At 41.0% G+C, this 17,217-nt stretch overlaps 1 protein-coding gene across 1 annotated transcript in view; it reads right to left on the bottom strand.

Annotated features, from left to right (window-relative positions):
* The window catches only part of Skp2 (S-phase kinase associated protein 2), a 28,479-nt gene that overhangs the window by 7,506 nt on the left and 3,756 nt on the right, over nt 1–17,217 (bottom strand). The window contains exons 3-7 of the mRNA XM_047555743.1: nt 10,584–10,695; nt 7,392–7,535; nt 5,846–5,980; nt 4,724–4,822; nt 3,385–3,515 (exon numbers count right to left, since the gene is read on the bottom strand). Coding sequence (XP_047411699.1) covers nt 3,385–3,515; nt 4,724–4,822; nt 5,846–5,980; nt 7,392–7,535; nt 10,584–10,695 — 621 coding nt within the window. The remainder of the gene's footprint in view (nt 1–3,384; nt 3,516–4,723; nt 4,823–5,845; nt 5,981–7,391; nt 7,536–10,583; nt 10,696–17,217) is intronic.

The following is a 17,217-nucleotide window of genomic DNA, read 5'->3' as shown; positions in this document are numbered from 1 at the left end:
GTGATTTCTTTCCTTTTTTGATATTGAACTGGTATTTTAAAACTCACATTACACATCATTTTGCCTTTTGGTCTAGTTGTTTCACTTAGAAAAATGCAGATGTGCACAAATGCACTCACTATGGCAATAGTTACAAATATCCCAACTTCAGATAGTTTATTTTATTAACCTCCATCTATTTCATGAAATATAATTCTAATCACTGGTATTAAAAAGCTTTTCAGTGACATAAACATTAGGAGACATACTGAAAACAAAACCTGTACAATATATCATAATCTTTATTTAGTCACATGCACACACACACACACAAACTCACGTTTATACACAAAGAAAGAAAGAGGAAAGAAAATATTGCAATAATTGCAGCTAGTGAGGGTGTTGGGATTGTACAGATCCTTTTCAGAATTTAGAAAGAAGTCACATGAGCTCAACAATAGGAATCAATGTGATTTGTTCAGAGCAACAGGAAAACTTTTCCGTTGAGGATTTTTTTCTTCTCATAGCTAGTTTTGGCCACATCCCCTTCCCTGAATTCTAGACTTTCATTTCCAATTGCTTCTCAACTTACCCTATACTTAGATATGTGATGGCATCCAACTTACTTCTAAAACCAAATATTCAGTATGTCCCCTAAATCTGTTGCTTCCCCAAAGTTCCCCCATCTCAGTAAGTGATAACTGCATGGATCCAGTTGCTTAGGCCCAAACTCTAGGAACCACATTTGACTGTTTTTCTCACTTCCCACATCCAATCTGTCTCCAAATCTTATGTTGGTTTTTGAAATGTACCCCAAATCTGATTATTTCTTATCACCACGAATGTTATCACCCTATTCTCCTAACGGTTCTCCCTGCTTCACACTTTTGCCCCTACAGCCTGGCACTAGAGTTTTTTTTTTTTTTTAAAGACAAGTCGGCCAGGCTTGGTGGTGCATGCCTGTAATCCTAGTGATTCAGGAGGCTGAAACAGGAAGACCTCAAGCCTGAGTCCAGTTTCAGCAATTTAGTGAGACCTCATCTCAGAATAGGGCTGGGACGTAGCTGTGATAAAGCTTCCCTAGGTTCATTCCCTAGTACCACCAAAAAAAAAAAAAAGGCAAGCAAGTCAGTTCATAACACTGTCTGGCTCAGAATATTCCACTGGTTTCCCATCTCACTTAGAAAAAATCCAAAACTTTTTCTTTGGCTTAGAGAACCTTTGGCTGCCTGTTCTCTCCCTTGCTCCTTCTCACACACGGGTTGCCATATGAAGCTCTTGCATCTGCTGGTCCTTTGTTCCACAGTGTTGTCTCACAAATCCACATGGATATCTCCTTCATTCAACCAGGGCTCTGCTCAAGTGTTACCTCCTCAGAGAGGGCCTCTGTTTGACCAGTGCATCTAAAAGTAGTCCACTCCCTCCACATTCTACCTGCTCCTCGGCTTTATCTTTCATAACATTTGAGTTTTGTTCATTGTCTGGCTCCTGCATAGAATGTAAGCCATCTTCATTTTGTTCAAGGACACATGCTTAGGCAACTCTGAAAGAGCTTCCTCCCTTGTGGTGCTCCATCAACATTTGTTCAATGAATGACCATAAAATGAAGAAAAAGCATAATACGATTTTAGGTGACCAAATGTCTAGGCAGCCAACTAGCCATCAATAAAATTATATAATCTTTGATACCATCAGAGGAAGAACCAAACAGAGAGGGGATAAAATTAGTCTCCCTCTCCAACTCCCCATTTAAGCCCTGTCTTCCCTTGGTGGGAAGTGTTAGTAAACAATAATTGCTGCCAAGATTCCCTTTTAACTATTTCCTTCATTTAACCACAAACGGTAGATCTACTAGAGCTAGAAGGGATTTTAAAAACTAGGTAATTCCAAAATGCAGTCTGTTAAAAAAAAGAGGTTGGTCCTATAATTATATCCATTTTGTTGATGAGGAAACAGGAACAGAAAAATTAAGCAAATTGTTCATGGCTCTCCAGAAAATGGCAGAATGGGTATTTGGAACCAGGCAGCCAGGTACCGATTTGGGAGTCAAAACCAAATCCATATTACCTTATATATAACAAAATAGTGTGTCCTACACTAATGACATTAATTAAAAATTTTTATTCCCAAGTGGATGATGATATATAATGGGGGTGGGGGTGGGGAGTGAGAGAAGAATGGAGGAACTTTAGATTATGCAGAAGGAAATATGAGGGAGAGGGGGTATGAAAAATGGAGGAATGAGACAGATATCATTACCCTATGTACATGTATGATTACATGAATGTTATGAATCTACATCATGTACAACCATAGAAATGAAATGATGTACCCCATTTGTGTACAGTGAATCAAAATGCAGTCTGTAAAAAATAAAAAAAAAAAAAAAACCTTTCACTTTAATTTATACTTTCTTTGTCCTTGAGCTACATATGTCTAGGAAGCTGGATTTTATTATCTACAATTCTTGCCAAAACTTGATAAAAAGCTATCTTTTCACTTTTTTCTGGAAGAACAAAAAGAAGAGTTTTAATCTATACTCAGGCAAAATTAATAGCAGTTTGCCTCATGGCAGTTTTTCAAGCCTACCCCAAGTTCATGTCAGAAAAACCCTCAAGGTAGTGGGAAATTCTGGTGCAGGAAAGGGTTATAACTAGGACACTGCCAACCCTTCTCCTGAGGATAAACAGGGAAGAACCAAGGATGGTGGGATTCAATGGGGAGAATGCTCACTGGTGGGATTTAAACTCCTTGGAAGGCAATCTGGCAAGAACTAGCCAAAGTTTGAGAATAGTGCCTAGACTTAAGAGTTAACAATTTCACTTTTAAGAATCCATTCTTGGAAATGTGCCCAAAGATTTGTCTCTGTCCATTGCAAAGTTATTTATGGAAGGGAGAAACTCAAAAAGATATTAAATGTCCATTACAAGATCAGCTGCATAAATTATTGTTTAATATAAATTATTCCATATTATTTGATGGCATATCACACAGCTGCTGCTGATGTAGTATCATCATTGAAAATGGGCTCCTTGGGGAGAAAAAAGGTACACTACAAACTAGTATTCCATAAACTATATTCCTACACTCAAATGAGCTAGTACCAACCTCAAGATGTGGTGGATGTGTGCCACTGGAGTAACTAGGTTTTATGCAGCCCAGACTGAGATTGCAATGTGAAGCTGTTGAAAAAAATATCCTTTCCATTCGCAACCTCATACTATAATTCAATAGCTATCTACCTTTATCTAACCCTTCTGACCAGCAGTTCCTCACCTGGAAAAGGAAATAACATAGGCACTGGACTAACTTTGAGATATGCAGAAGAGAACTTAGCAGATGTTTAATATATCAAATCTGTTTGTACTGTTAAAGCCTCAGCTGCCAAGGCCCAGACACTCGAACCTGATTTCTGGAGATTCTTCCGGTAGCCACTAAGATTCAGCTGGGTGATGGTCTCTGACACATGTGCGACGGCCACCTGCACGTGCTTTTCAGTGAACTCATAGCACCAGGAGAGGTTCAGCTCATCCAGTCTGCACAAAAGAAGGGTAACAAGGAAAACATGAACCTACCAAACAGAAATGAATTTGCCTCAAGCTGTAAATAAAGAAAACACAAAACCAGAGATTTCTTACAGTTTTATGCATAGAACTTGCACCGTTCTAAGCCTCTACCTTTGCTCATGGGAAACTGCCTTCTCCCCTCTGACACTTCCCTGCAGCATCTGCCTCTGAAGTTGCTAGGGGATCTGAGCAAAGATCCCAGTGAGTGCTGCCCCCTTCTGGAAATAAAGGGGAGTGCTCTCCTCTCCTGAAGACTCAACCCTCATTCCAGGACTGTAAGTGGAAACACTAGCCTATATGTTTTCATTCTCAAACCATCCAGGTGGCGGGTGAACAACCACAGACTACGCAATCACTCAAAATATTTTACGAAACTGATAGATGGTACTGAGGATTGCAAAATGCCACTTCATCTAATTGTGCCTTTGTTAACTGAGTCAAAGAGGTTTTCAAAGACAATTATCTATTAAACCTCACCCTCCACTTCCCAGAACCACTGAGTAAAGTAGTACTATACATCTGTCTTATCTTATTGATGACATTCTTATCCAAAGGCAATCAACTTTCAGCAGATCACTAATAAGACACAGGTACAAATGCTATATACAAATGCTATATATAGAGATCAAGGAATAGCTAAAAAATAAATAATACACACACACACTCATATATACATAGTATTGTGTATTCTGTAAACCATGTCTCCCCTCACTTAGAAGTATCTGTAACTCTGTACCTTTAATCACTGACGTTATAAAAGATGTTAAAGGAATCACCCTCATCTATTATGGTTTATACTTAAAATGTACTATTTTTGAGCAAAACTTGCAAGTTAGGTCTATAGATATTAAAGGGGAAAAACTTGACTGTATAGTCAAGTGTGGACAGATTTCTTACATCTACACTATGATAAATACACCACATTTTCCTTACTTTCATAGTAATAAATAAACAGAAAAAAGAAATCACTATACAAGTATCTCTCCCATACAAATAGAATTAATTTGATTCCAGAATTTAGCCTGGAAAGTTTTGCAAAGCAAAGGATACAGAGTTATCCAAGTCAAAAACATGGAGAGATAAGAAAAGCTCAGAAAGTTCATCCAACCCTATTCAGATGTGAAGGATAACTATATTTGATGCAAGAGGTCTATAATCAAGGTTCAAATCTCTCCTACCTGGAACAGCTGCTTAGCAAAGTCTTCAGGGCAGATTCAGAAAATCCAGAACAGCCACAAAGGTTGAGTCGTACTAAATTTGAGTTCTGCGCAAGATTACTAGAAAAAGAGAAAATTTCCAAAGGAATACTGATGAGGCACTCTTGTTCAACCAATAGGAACTTGGAGGAAAGGAAGTTAGTGTAATTAAGTGCACAGGCCTTTGAATCAGAAGTGAGTTTAAAATTCACATTTCATTATCTCTGGGACACTAAGCAGAGTTCTTTGCCTCAGTTTATTCATCTGTGAAATAACACTAACAGTATCTTCTTTGTGGTGATATTAAGATTAAGTGATGTAATGTAATAAAGGACTATGTAATAAATGTACGTACTAAATTAAAAAACAAAGTAATGGGATGAGCATACATCCATTTGACCCATAACTGAAATTAGTTTGTAAGCAAATTTCCACCTGTAAAATCACAAGGTTCTTTCACTATTACATCTCTTACATTTGTCCTCTCCTGTACTATATTCCTAAATACCTTGTTTAGGGCATTCTAGTGACGAAGAGTCATTATTCTGAACTCATGTTGTAATGACAGGTTCAAATCTTGATTCAGTCACCCACTAACAGCGTGACCTGGGACAGGTTATTCAGTCTCTCAGTGCTCAATTTCCACATTTATAAGAAGGAAACAATAAGAACATATTTCATGGGGTCCTCTCAGAGTGCAATATGCATGCATTTAAAGAACTTAGTACACGGCACCAGCAGTTTTACCTCAGCTGCTTCCTTGGTACTGCCACTTGGAGATCTATGTGAATGTTTTCAATATCCAGCTCACGAGTCACTTCCTCTGAGAAGGCTGCCCTCCCCAAATTTAATTTGGCTTCTCTGGCTGCTTCGTATTCACCAATGAATTTAACAAACATGTTGCACTGTCATTATCTGTCTCACCCACAAATGAGGCATGCATCATGCACTAAGTTCTGGAAAGTTCTACAGCAGTTGGAGCACTGCATGAGATATTTTGTGTTTCCTTCTGGACATGGATGAAAGGGTACCCTAGTCATATACAGGGGACAAATTTATAAAACATAACAAATGCCTTTATCACAGTCTTTGGTTGCCACTCACTTAACAATGGGATCAGAAAGCTGCAGGCCTTCCAGGCTCAGATTCTGCAACTTGGAGCACTGAGACAGAATGCCATGGAGGGTGGAGACGTTAATAACTGAGTTCGACAGATCCAAGTGCTGGACACGAAAAGGGCTGAATAAAGAAGACAAAAAAGAGGCTCAGTGAGGTGGCTTTCACAAGGACATTCAGGTCAAATCCAGCCCCTTCTTGTCCCCAAATGAGCAGTTGATCACAAGTAAGACCCTAAATACACATTTCATGTACTGAATATAGTTCTGGTCATAAAACAAATTGCTACTTGTTATTGCCCATTCTCATTTTTTTTTTTAAATTCAAAGGGATCTATGCCAAGTACAGACACTGCTGCCAAGACAGTCCCAGTTAGAACATTAATGGGCATTACGAGAATGAGCTGGGTGTGCATGACAAGGAGATCAAGCCCAAGATGAACCCAGTTTCTAGCGAGGGTGAGTGGGTGGGTGGCAGGGGTTATGCACTGAAACAGGGAAGACAGAAGAGGGACAAGTTTCAAAGGGAGGCCAAGTTTAATTTTAGATATGCTAACACTGAGGTACTTGGAAGAAATTCAGGTTTGGAAGTTTTAAGTTAACTAGAAATAGGGAATTTAAAAGAGGGTTGAGTTATAGATAAGGATGTGAGAGTCCAGAGCGTTAACACGTCTGAGAACAGTGTGTAGATTAAGAAGAAAAGCAGCCAGGAATGAATCCTGGAGTGAACAACAGCAACAAAAAAATCGCACATTTCAAGGAGACTAAGAACAGCCATGAGAGAGGAAAAAGGAAGCCAGGAGATGGATTCAATGATGGAAAAAAAGGAAAAATACTAGAGTGGGGAGACACGTTTGACCCTTAGCTCTTTTTCCTCCTCAGTATCTAGTTAATCTACTCGAGAGTGAGATAGCACATCAGGAGCAATGCCCCAGAAATGTCTTTTTCAAAATAATCTACCAAACAAACAAACAAAAAACCACACACACAAAAAGAAGCCAAAAAACAAAGACGGCATCTTTTTTTATCCAGATTCTAATTCTGCCCAAATCTGTCCACAATAGGACTGAAAGTACACGCTACCAATCTGAAAACAACACTCCCACTTTTTTATTTATCAGAAAGAGGCAGCGGGGGAAGAATGCGGGCGAGGGAGCTGCCCCACGGCCTTCACAACCTGTGTCTGCTGAGGACCCAACACAAGCAGCCAAGTGAACACCTGCTGTGTGTGTGGTGGCGGGTACTGGGGAGCAAACCCTGGGCCTCATAAATGCTAGGCGAGTGCTCTCCCACTGAGGTACATCCCCGGCCTCTATGTGAACATCTCTGACCCCAGGGAGAGTCCGATATAACACTGAGTGAAAAAGGAAGTGACATCGCTGAAACCTGTGCGTGTTTCAACCCAAAGGCCACAGGGCGTAATACGTAACAATGTCCCAGACTGCAAGGAGGATCTGTCACAGGCTGTAAGGCTGTGTTCTGCTCTGTTTTCACCTCATTTAGAAAGAGCCCTTTTGGGGAGTTTACTTTTTTACCTGAAGTGTTCAACCAATGGTTGGTCCACAAAAGATCGGGGGCAGCGGAAGGCCACCACGCCTCGAGACAGCAGACGAACAATTACATCTGGGTGCAGATTTTTACCTGTGAGGTCCAAGGTTTGCCAGAGAGATTCGTCGAACCTAGAAAACAGGAGGTGCTTGACTTAGTCAGTAGTCACAGGTAATGCTGGAGGCCCTCAGAGATATTACTAATCAGGAAGGCACAGCTGCTAAATCCCTTTGAAGGAAGTTTTGTTTTAAAGTTGACTATGTGATTAGCTATGATATATTAAACACACTGCTAAATATTTCTTGATCATAATATGAATAAATTTCTACCTTTCACTTTCTATATATTTCCAACTTAGGTGGTTCAATACTAAAATTAGCATTTCTAATGACCTGGAATGAAAGAATAAAATTCTAGTTTTCAATTCAATATGACAACTTTAAAAATGATTATTCAAATCACTTAATTGATTATTACCAGATAAGCAGTTTCAGAATTTCTTAAATGATACCACTTGCCATTTTTGTTAAGCATGAACAGACCTGGCATGGTGAGGCATGCCTGCAATCCCAGTACTCAGGAGGCTGAGACAGGAGGATTACAAATTCAAGGTCGGCCTTGGTAATTTAGGGAGACTCTTTCTTAAAATGAAAAATAAAGAGGGCTGAAGACATAGCTTACAGTTCAGTGGTAGAGTGCCCCTGGGTTTAATCCCCATTACTGCTAACAACAATAAAAATCCATGAACACCACACTTTCCAAAAGCAACATTAAAATATAACTTAAGGAAGAAAGTTATTCTACTCTATTTTTCCATTTTACCACTATTTTATTAGGAGATACAGCTATCATACATATCGCCTAAGAAACAGCAGTCACAGTTCAGTTCTGCTTTGTAGTATCTCTTACACTGCAATCAATCACATGCACACATATGTGTATGTATGTACGTGTGTGTACTAATGTGGAAGGAACAGGGAAAATATTACAGTGTTTCTAAAAGAAACAGAGATTTCAAAAATGTATCCACAGATGAGTTCAATCAAATGAAATAAAACGTGAAATACAAGCACATAAGGGGATATTCTAAATTCTTAGGTGTACTAGAATTTTCTTTTTAAATAGTACTTGAAATAAGTGGTCCACTAGCCAAGGTTTTGAAATACTTTTGTTATACAGAAATTATCAGTGTGTGATTTGACCCCTATTATTTAAAAAAGGCAGACTATAGATAAGATATCCATAAGAGTCTGGAATGCTTTGCATCTTTCTCTTGCCTAGACTAAAATCTCCTTCCAAGAAAATGACACTAGATCACCCTCTGGTTATCTCAGATCTCATGCCTGACGTTTCTCCTTGCACGGAGGCAAAAACAGCTTACTAAGCATTTTGTAACAACCTGGGGAAAATTTTGGAACATTCAACCTTGTTCCCGAGTAACATCCATCTTAAGCATAGATGAATTCAAGAGCTATCTGAATCCTAAGCCAAATGTAACTAGTTATGGTTAAAGCTGTGGAGTCAGCCAGACCTTAGATTCCTGCTTCCTCACTTCCCTCTCAACCTACTATTCCTAAAACTGAAAAAACGTGAATATTGCCACTTAAGACTATATGGAGAATTAAATTGATAACACAGCCCCAAGCACACAGTAAGTGCTGAATAAATGTCATTTATTTGCTTTTCTGACAATTTTGAGATGCAGAGCAATGGACTTTAGGAGTAGGAGACAGAGTTCGAAGGATACAAAGCAACAGATTTGTAGGCTGAGTAAGTCTCAAGATCTAATATACTGGGGCTGGGATTGTGGCTCAGTGGTAGAGTGCTTGCCTCACATGTGTGAGTCACTGGGTTCGACCTCAGGACCATATAAAATAAATAAATAAAATAAAGGTATTGTGTTCACTTACAACTAAAAAATTTTAAAAAAATCTAATATACTACATGAGGACTATTAGTAATGTTGTAGTGTATCTGAGATTTTTTGCTAAGACAGTGAATTTTGTTTTTGCCACAAAAAAAGAAAAGAGGAACTGAAATGATGGGTTTATGTATTTGCTCAAGCATAGTGACTATTTCACTATATGTATATCAACACATCATGTTGCATACCTTAAATATGTATAATACTATTTTTTTAAAAAAAAGGTTGAGATTCTGCATGGAGTGGACAAATGCACTGTGGTGGGAAAGGAAAACCAAAGTGGGGTTCCTGGGTGGGGATAAGTGAAGCTCAGCACTGTTTGTGGGAGCACTACAGGCGTGCAAATCCTTTGCCTTCTAGGTATACAGCCCACTCCTGCCAATGCCTATGCCGTCTTGCTTTCAGCACACTGAGGAAGGCCTCCTGCTGTCTCACAAAGGGAGTTCTGGCTATGTGGAGAAAGAAGCCAGAGAGATGGTCTTCAAACACAAAAGCAGAGAAAGGCAAGGGTGGAACTGGTAAAAAGAAAAAAAAGTTTCAATTAGAAAGCAGCCTCAGGCTGGGAATGCAGGTCGGTGGCGGAGTGCACCCAGCGTGCATGACTGGGTTCCACTCCCAGAGCAGCGAAAAACAACAACTACAGCAAAAACCCATCTTTTTTTTTTTTTTTTTTTTTTTTTTTTGCTTCAGGTCTGTTACTGCCTTCCCAGGCCACCGTCTCCACCTGAAAAGTGTTCCCAAAAGACACTGAGGATGGTGCTCAACAGGCCCTGCCCCAGCAGGACAGTTCATCCTCGTATCACACCACACCACAGGGGGAACCGTTACTCCAGCTTATACCCGGGACCCGGAGGCTGAGGCTCAGAAGCGTCAAGTACCTTGCTCGGTGGTGCACAGTGTAAGTGGCAGAGGTTAGGGATCAGTGCTCATGCCTGGCCCCTGGAGCGAGGCACACCATCTTCATGGCCTTCCAGAACTCTCTCTGCTCTCAGCCCACTTCCTGGCCCAGACACCACACCTGGTAAACAGGTGCCAAACTGAGTACTGGGCAAAGAAGTTGTCAGAAATGGGGATAGTTGACACTTCCAGGGGATTCCTCTCTTCCACTAATAGCAAAGATGCTACCAATAAAAATCAGAAGACAGTTTACTTGGGGTTTCTAGATTCTTTTTGGCTTTTAGTTTCACCAGACTAAAGTGAATCCATAACCTTCCCTTCTTCCCTCATTTGTGCCAAAGGGGTGCAAAATACTTACGCGAGGCAGTACCACCTCTTACAAACACCAGAGACTTTCAGCAGCTCGGGGAGACAGAGACAAGAGAAGATCCCCAGGAGCAGCTCATCTGGGAGGGAGTCCCATGAAACACCTGTGAGAAGGAAAAAAAAAAAAAAAAAGTTTTCTCATCACTATTCTTCCCTGCCAAGTGTACTGGGCCTTGCTAAGCATACGAAGGCTTCACCATGGTTAGCTTAAAAGCTGGGGTTGATGCTAACTGAATTCCTCAGCCTCACCTTTGCTTTTCTGTCCAATCCAAGCACCTCACTTTCTCAGCAGTAAAAGAGGGAGCCAAGACCTGTCCTGTCCCTTTTCCCTTCAGTGTGAGTTGGCCAGTCATGGCCAGGGACGTTAATGGTGGTACAGAATGAGTTCCTAGCCCATCAAGGTACCATGATGTTCTGGGTCCACTAAGACAAGCCTCCTTGCTCCCTGAGCAGCTATTCATTCAAAATCAAATTGCTATGAAAGGTCCAGCTGCTGTGCTTTGAAGGCCTCCCAAGACATCCCAAGGACAGGTCATGTCAACCATGATTTATGTATTTACTTCCTCATCTCTCTAAATCCTCCCAGTCCGCAAGGTTTTACAAACAACTCCCCTCCCTCGCTCTTTAACATTCTTTGTATTTCCAGAAACAAACACAAAGTCTGATCTGTTCATCCATTCATGTATTTACTGAACACGTACTTCATGCTGAGGTCTAGGGATACAAAGATACATACAGCATCGTCCTAATCTTCATTCATCCAGTTTGAGAGGGACAGTAAGAAATTTCAATGAAAAAACAAAACAAAACAAAACAAAACAATAAATAAATAAATAAATAAATAAATATTAAAAAAAAAAAAAAAAAAAAAAGAAATTTCAATGAAGTACTGTGACAGGCTACAACCGGGCCCAGGGTGTCCCACAGTATATGTGAGTGGAGCAGGGGCCAGGGAGCCTTTCTGGAGATGGTGGCAGGATGTAGGTACAGGCTCAGCCAATGCCCGCCCCTCTCAGTAGGCAACAAAATGAAAGGACTGTCTGAGGCCACGAAAGCTAAGGGTAGTGGGATACAAGCAGATCACCCATGCTGACCTGCACCCTCAACCTGGGGAGGCAGCTGGAGGTTACACTCAGGGTCCTCAGTGTGACCTTTCTACCACAATGTTGCCCAGAGTCCAGTGAGCAGAGGACAGAGTTCCTCCCCACTCCCCAAATCCAAAACAAGTTCAAAGACATTTCTCTGAAAGTTTTTCTTCCATTAGTTCTTAATCCTCTGAACTCTGCTTCCTTCAGCATATGCAGGTCATAGTTTAGTATCTGATCTGGCAAAAAATTTAGAGTCACTTTGAATCTAACATGTTGAAGTCTTACTATGATCTACAAAGATCATCCAGGTGAGTAGCCTCCCCGATATGTTTGAGAACTACTGGGCTGAGGAAGAAGTCCAACTTTGATTGGAATCCCAGCTATGTTGCCCTGACTACTGTGAATTTAGGCAAGTTACTTAATGTATCTGGGCCTCCATGTTCCATCTACAGGAATGAGAATAAACAGATTTCTCTTGCAAAACTGTGAAGATTAAATGACGTGTGAGCAATGATAAAATAATGCAGCAGCGAGACAGTCAAATGTCCTCACCTCCATTCCTCTCCTCCCCTCATTAAATCTGCATATTTTACTTTTATGACAACCTCTTCTTTTCAATACGTGCTTTGAATTTTTACTGATGGGCAAAAATCCAAGATCTGAACAGAGTTGACAGTGTGATTCACCAAAATCCCATATCTGTCTCCTAAGTTTGAGACTCCCAGAAACAGATCCTGAGAACATGACTTCCGGTTGTTTGTTGAGGAAGCAAAGCAAGGAAGGAAAGGAAAAAATGGAGAAGGGAGACATGGAAGAGAGGGAAGCTTATTCAAGGTATGTCAAGAAGTAGGTTATTGTTATGGGCAGATGGGATTCAGATCTTCTGGGGACTCTGTGAGACCATCTGGAATTGCCCCATAGCTGTCCTGCCTGAGGGCACGGGTGCTGGTGCATGAGTTCACCAAGTGCTGTTGGTCACTATGCTGTTAACTCCCTAGCATTCCTGTCCAGAGAAAGCCCTTAAGCACAGAGTCACATTTATGTGCAGAAGAAAGCCTCTAGCATTACAGAATGGCAAACTTCGTGGGGCTACAGACGGGGCAACAGCAGTGTGCACTGAAGTCAGGGGAAAGGAAGTTAGGAAAGCTTGTTGAGAAATACAAGACAGCTGAGACACATAATACAAATTAACAAGTTAGGTGCTTTTTATTTTATTGGAAAGATGTTAGAAATCAGAAAAAAACAGGAGAGCAATAGGAAGCAAGTAATTAAAGTGCGAGGAGGAAAATGGGCCAGCAATGAAGGTAGAGCCAGCGGCACACCCAGCAATGAAGCCATGCAAGCAGAACAGTGTGGAGACAGGAGGGCTTTGTGCTGCAACTTCTGTCTTCAACTGCCTGGCTCTTCCTCCTCCTCCTCCTCCTCCTCCAGACTTCAGCTCAAACAGCACTTGCTCAGAGAAGCATTCCCAGGTCACCAACAAAGCCCTATGCCCAGGCTTCCACATTCAGCACCTAATACAACGCCTGACACATAAATGGCACTTGATAAACATTTGTGAAACGCAAATATACCTTTTATTCCCCTTTCACCCAAGTGGTGAATGTACTAATTTTCTTAATGCGATTGGTTAACACTCATTAACCAATAAATTTATTTCCAGTGCCTACAACCCAACATTGAATATTAGAAACTGCCAAACTGGTATTTCACAAAGGAATGACTGACATCCCAGAAAAGAATGCTGGCTTTCATTTAAATATAAGCAAGACTAAATCAGCCTGTTAGGACCAGTTTCCTCATTTGCAAAATGATAAGGTTGGCCTGTGACTCTACTTTCAAAGACTAGACAGTGCTGGGAGCTAGTTAGAAACCATAGCTCCTGCCCAGTGGCCTCATTAGGAAATGAACTAATAAAAAAATACATAACCTAACACTTTAAACCGTCACCTACTGGAAGCCCTAAAAAGTCTCAGGCACTTACTGAGGAACAGTGATACTAATCTTTGCAGCAACCTGTGTATTGTCATCCACATTTTACCACGGGGGAAATTTATCTTAGTGGGGTTAAATAACCTCTCCAAGGTAACATCAACTCTTAGGGGGCAGAGGCAAGAGATAAACTTGGGTTTCCAAACTATCACGTCCCACTGTGAAGGTGCAGTTACAAGAAGGGTAAGCCTGACAACTAGCAGCTAGCAAGGCACAACAGGTGGGGGTATAGTGCCTGCAAAGGGCTAGCATGCCACCCTTGGCTTACTGAGGGGATGAGGTTGAAGACAATACCGCAGAGCATGACCGTCCTCTGTCAGTACTCCAGTAGTCTTTGAAAGAGAGGGGGAGGGGCCTCAAGAGATAAAGCTATGACAAAAGGGACACAGTCAGGTCACCCAACCAGTACATGGCCGATTGGGAATTCAAACTCAGGTCTGACTTTGAAACGTGCACCCTTTCTAGCCATCTCATGCTCTTAAGAGTTTACGTTCTCCTGTTGTGAACGGTACTTGATTATTCTACACGTTTAGCAAAGGTGAGAATTAAATATGATTTGCTATGGAAAAAGAAATCAATCGGGGATATCAAGTGATCAGTGGAGGGAATGGGAGCAAAATAAAGATGCTGAGAGGTTCCAAAGGGTTCACCACCAAATGGAAGGCGCAATGGCTCAGAACATACGCAGTCTCAGCTAAAAGTCAAGAGCCCAGGGCTCCACTCAGCAGACCACAAAGCCTAATTCTAGGGCCCCCGTGTGGGGGTGCAACAGCCTGGAACTGGCTGCTGTCCGAGTAGACAGACAGAAGTTTGTCTTCAATAGCTGCTCTAGTGGCTGGCATCCAGGCTGTGATACGCTTAATCTAATTTTACTTCCCATATTTAATTCTCAAAACATCAGCCATCTGTTTCCTGGATTCTTGACTATATTGCTGCTTGTTCTGTTTGATGAGAGAGGAAGGGAAAATCTAGAGATCTTTTCTCCATGCACTTCTGTTTAACCCTGTATGGCTACACACGGATTCATAGAGCTTGCAGAGCACCCTCACCCACCACTTTCTACTTTCTCCTCAGGAGCAGACCTAGCTTCCCATACCTCTGTAACCCATCACCCTCCACGTCTCCTTGGGAAGGAGGAGCTTACAGGAGAGTTTTCTATGCATTCGATCTTTGCAGTATGGGTAACACCTCTTACTTGAACTATTTATTTCTCAGAAAATCTCCTATGCTCAGATTCAAATAGAAAATCAAAAGTAATCTTAACCATATCCCAGATTTCAACTTTTAAAATTGCTTCTCTCTTGAAGGCATCAATAATCAAACTATACTTGCAGGAGAAGCAGGCATGGAGGTCCCGGTGCTCACATCTACTGTGTTTTTTAAAGGGGTGGGGTCACCTCATGATTGCTTTTGCTGCCTTGTTTTAAGTAGTGACACCCACGCTTTCATTCTGGGGAACTACACATAGATTTGGCCCCCTTGGTTAAGCTCTCCTTCCTCATCCCACACACAATAATGAGAAAACGAGACTGTGCTAGCTTTATATAGATTTTCCTAGGTGGACCCAACAGCAAAACTAAAAACTAAACGGGGGTCCCCAATGCACTCTTTGGTCCACAATTCTTTATTTCTATGAAAGACTTGCTCAACCTTGGGGGATACAAGGAGTTACAAAGAAACAATAGAAACTGGGATCTGGGGACTTTAGTACAGAACAGAAGCTCTGAGAGCTGGGTCTTTTGTTTATGTTCACGTCTTTATTCCCAATTCCTACAAGGATGCTGAATAAATATTTGCTGAATGAATGGAAAGTAGAAAACAAAGTAAGATGATTTGAGGGTTCCACAAAAGTCTCATATGTGATTGAGATTTGGGAATTGTTGGCTGAGACTCATTGATAGGTCGAGAAATCAACTTAGTCGGTTTAACTAGTATTTTCTTTTTTTGAAGCATGGAATAGAACATAATAGAAAATATCCTGGTAAGGAGAAATATAGTTTTGTGAAATTTTCATTTTAAGTAAAACTCAGCATTGCAATATACTTCTTGGTTAAAAACAAAAAGTTGGGGATGACCATATGCCCTGGGGTATTGAAACACAGATTCCCAGGCTCAAGGACTTCTTGGTTCAGAATCTCAGGAATTTTGCACTTTGAAACAGTTCCCTTGGGGATTCTGATATACTCTGAACTTTAGAGTCTCCAATCTAAGAACCTTTGGAGGGTCTGGAATTTCAAGCAGTCTAACAGCCACAGAAGAGCTGAGCAACAAATTAGTTCAACCATGTTTTCATGGTCATCATCTGTTTAAAGGGCAGGAACAGTCATTTAATAACCATAAATAAAATGTGTCTGTCATCTTTCCACTAATTACCGCCCTCACTGCTGGGCTATTTCTCCATAACTCTTTTCATACACTGGCCCCAAGGGTCATTCAGACCTGTTCTGGCACAAGTTGGCCACATAACTTTAATCTTCCAAAATAAACAGAGGAAGAGGATTTAGTTGCCAGATGTGAGGCTGGAATGGGGCCTGTAAAGAGACAATACTTAGCAAAGAACCAACAAAAACTTAAACTATGGACCAGTCATCAGATCTCTATGTACAGCAGGTGTGGCCTGTCCTACCCTAATCCTGGCAGAGCTATTAGCCACCTGTCCTGACAACTGCAGACAAAACTCCCTGGAATGAGAATCCAACTACATGGAGGCCTAAGCTTCCGGAGGCCATGAGGAATCCTCTAAACCAGCTGTCCCTCACTCTGTATCACTGGGCCCACTCCCCGCAAACCCACCCACCCACTGTAACTGACCAATCAACATGTGTATAAGTCTATGTACATACAAATGTATCCTACTGCTTCCCCTGTTTCGCTCAGGTGATAACAAACATAAAGATCACTGTTTTTCTTTTTCACTCCAGACATACATTTTTTTAGTCAATTTTAAAATCTAGACTCCCTGATTGTCCTATCAGGGACAATCAGGAGAATTTTCAGTTCTTTTCTTTCCATAGAACTTCCATTTTTACTGAGTGGAAAGAGGACTGTCCACATCCACCCAATGGGAATCAAGTTACTTTTGGGTAGGGGGCTCCCTCCCTCTGATCCTCCAGAACACTCACTGTTTGAGCTACTCATCTGCTGCTGGTCTTAGTCACAGTCACATACTGCTATGTGTAAGTTGCTTTTATTTATTGTTCTTTCTCCTCCTTTGATTTGAATTTCCTTGAAGACAGCAACCATCCTTTATACTTCTTTCTGGTTCCAATGCCTTGGTTAAAAAATGTCTTTTTAGGGGCTGGGGTTATAGCTCAGTGGTAGAGCGCATGCCTAGCACATGTGATACTGGGGTTCAATCCTCACCACCCCATAAAAATAAAAAGTAAAGGTATTATGTACATCTACAACAATTTTTTTTTAAAAAGTACCTTTTAATTTATATTTGTATATGTGAATGTGGAAGGACATATGGCATTCACACTGTATGTCAAAAGTTATAAGTACCAGACAAGTTGATTAAAATATGTTCACATTAGCAGAAAGTAT

The sequence above is a fragment of the Sciurus carolinensis genome, chromosome 6 (assembly GCF_902686445.1).
Source record: "Sciurus carolinensis chromosome 6, mSciCar1.2, whole genome shotgun sequence".
In the NCBI taxonomy this organism is placed as follows: Eukaryota; Metazoa; Chordata; class Mammalia; order Rodentia; family Sciuridae; genus Sciurus; species Sciurus carolinensis.
This window is presented reverse-complemented; position numbering and strand designations above follow the sequence as displayed.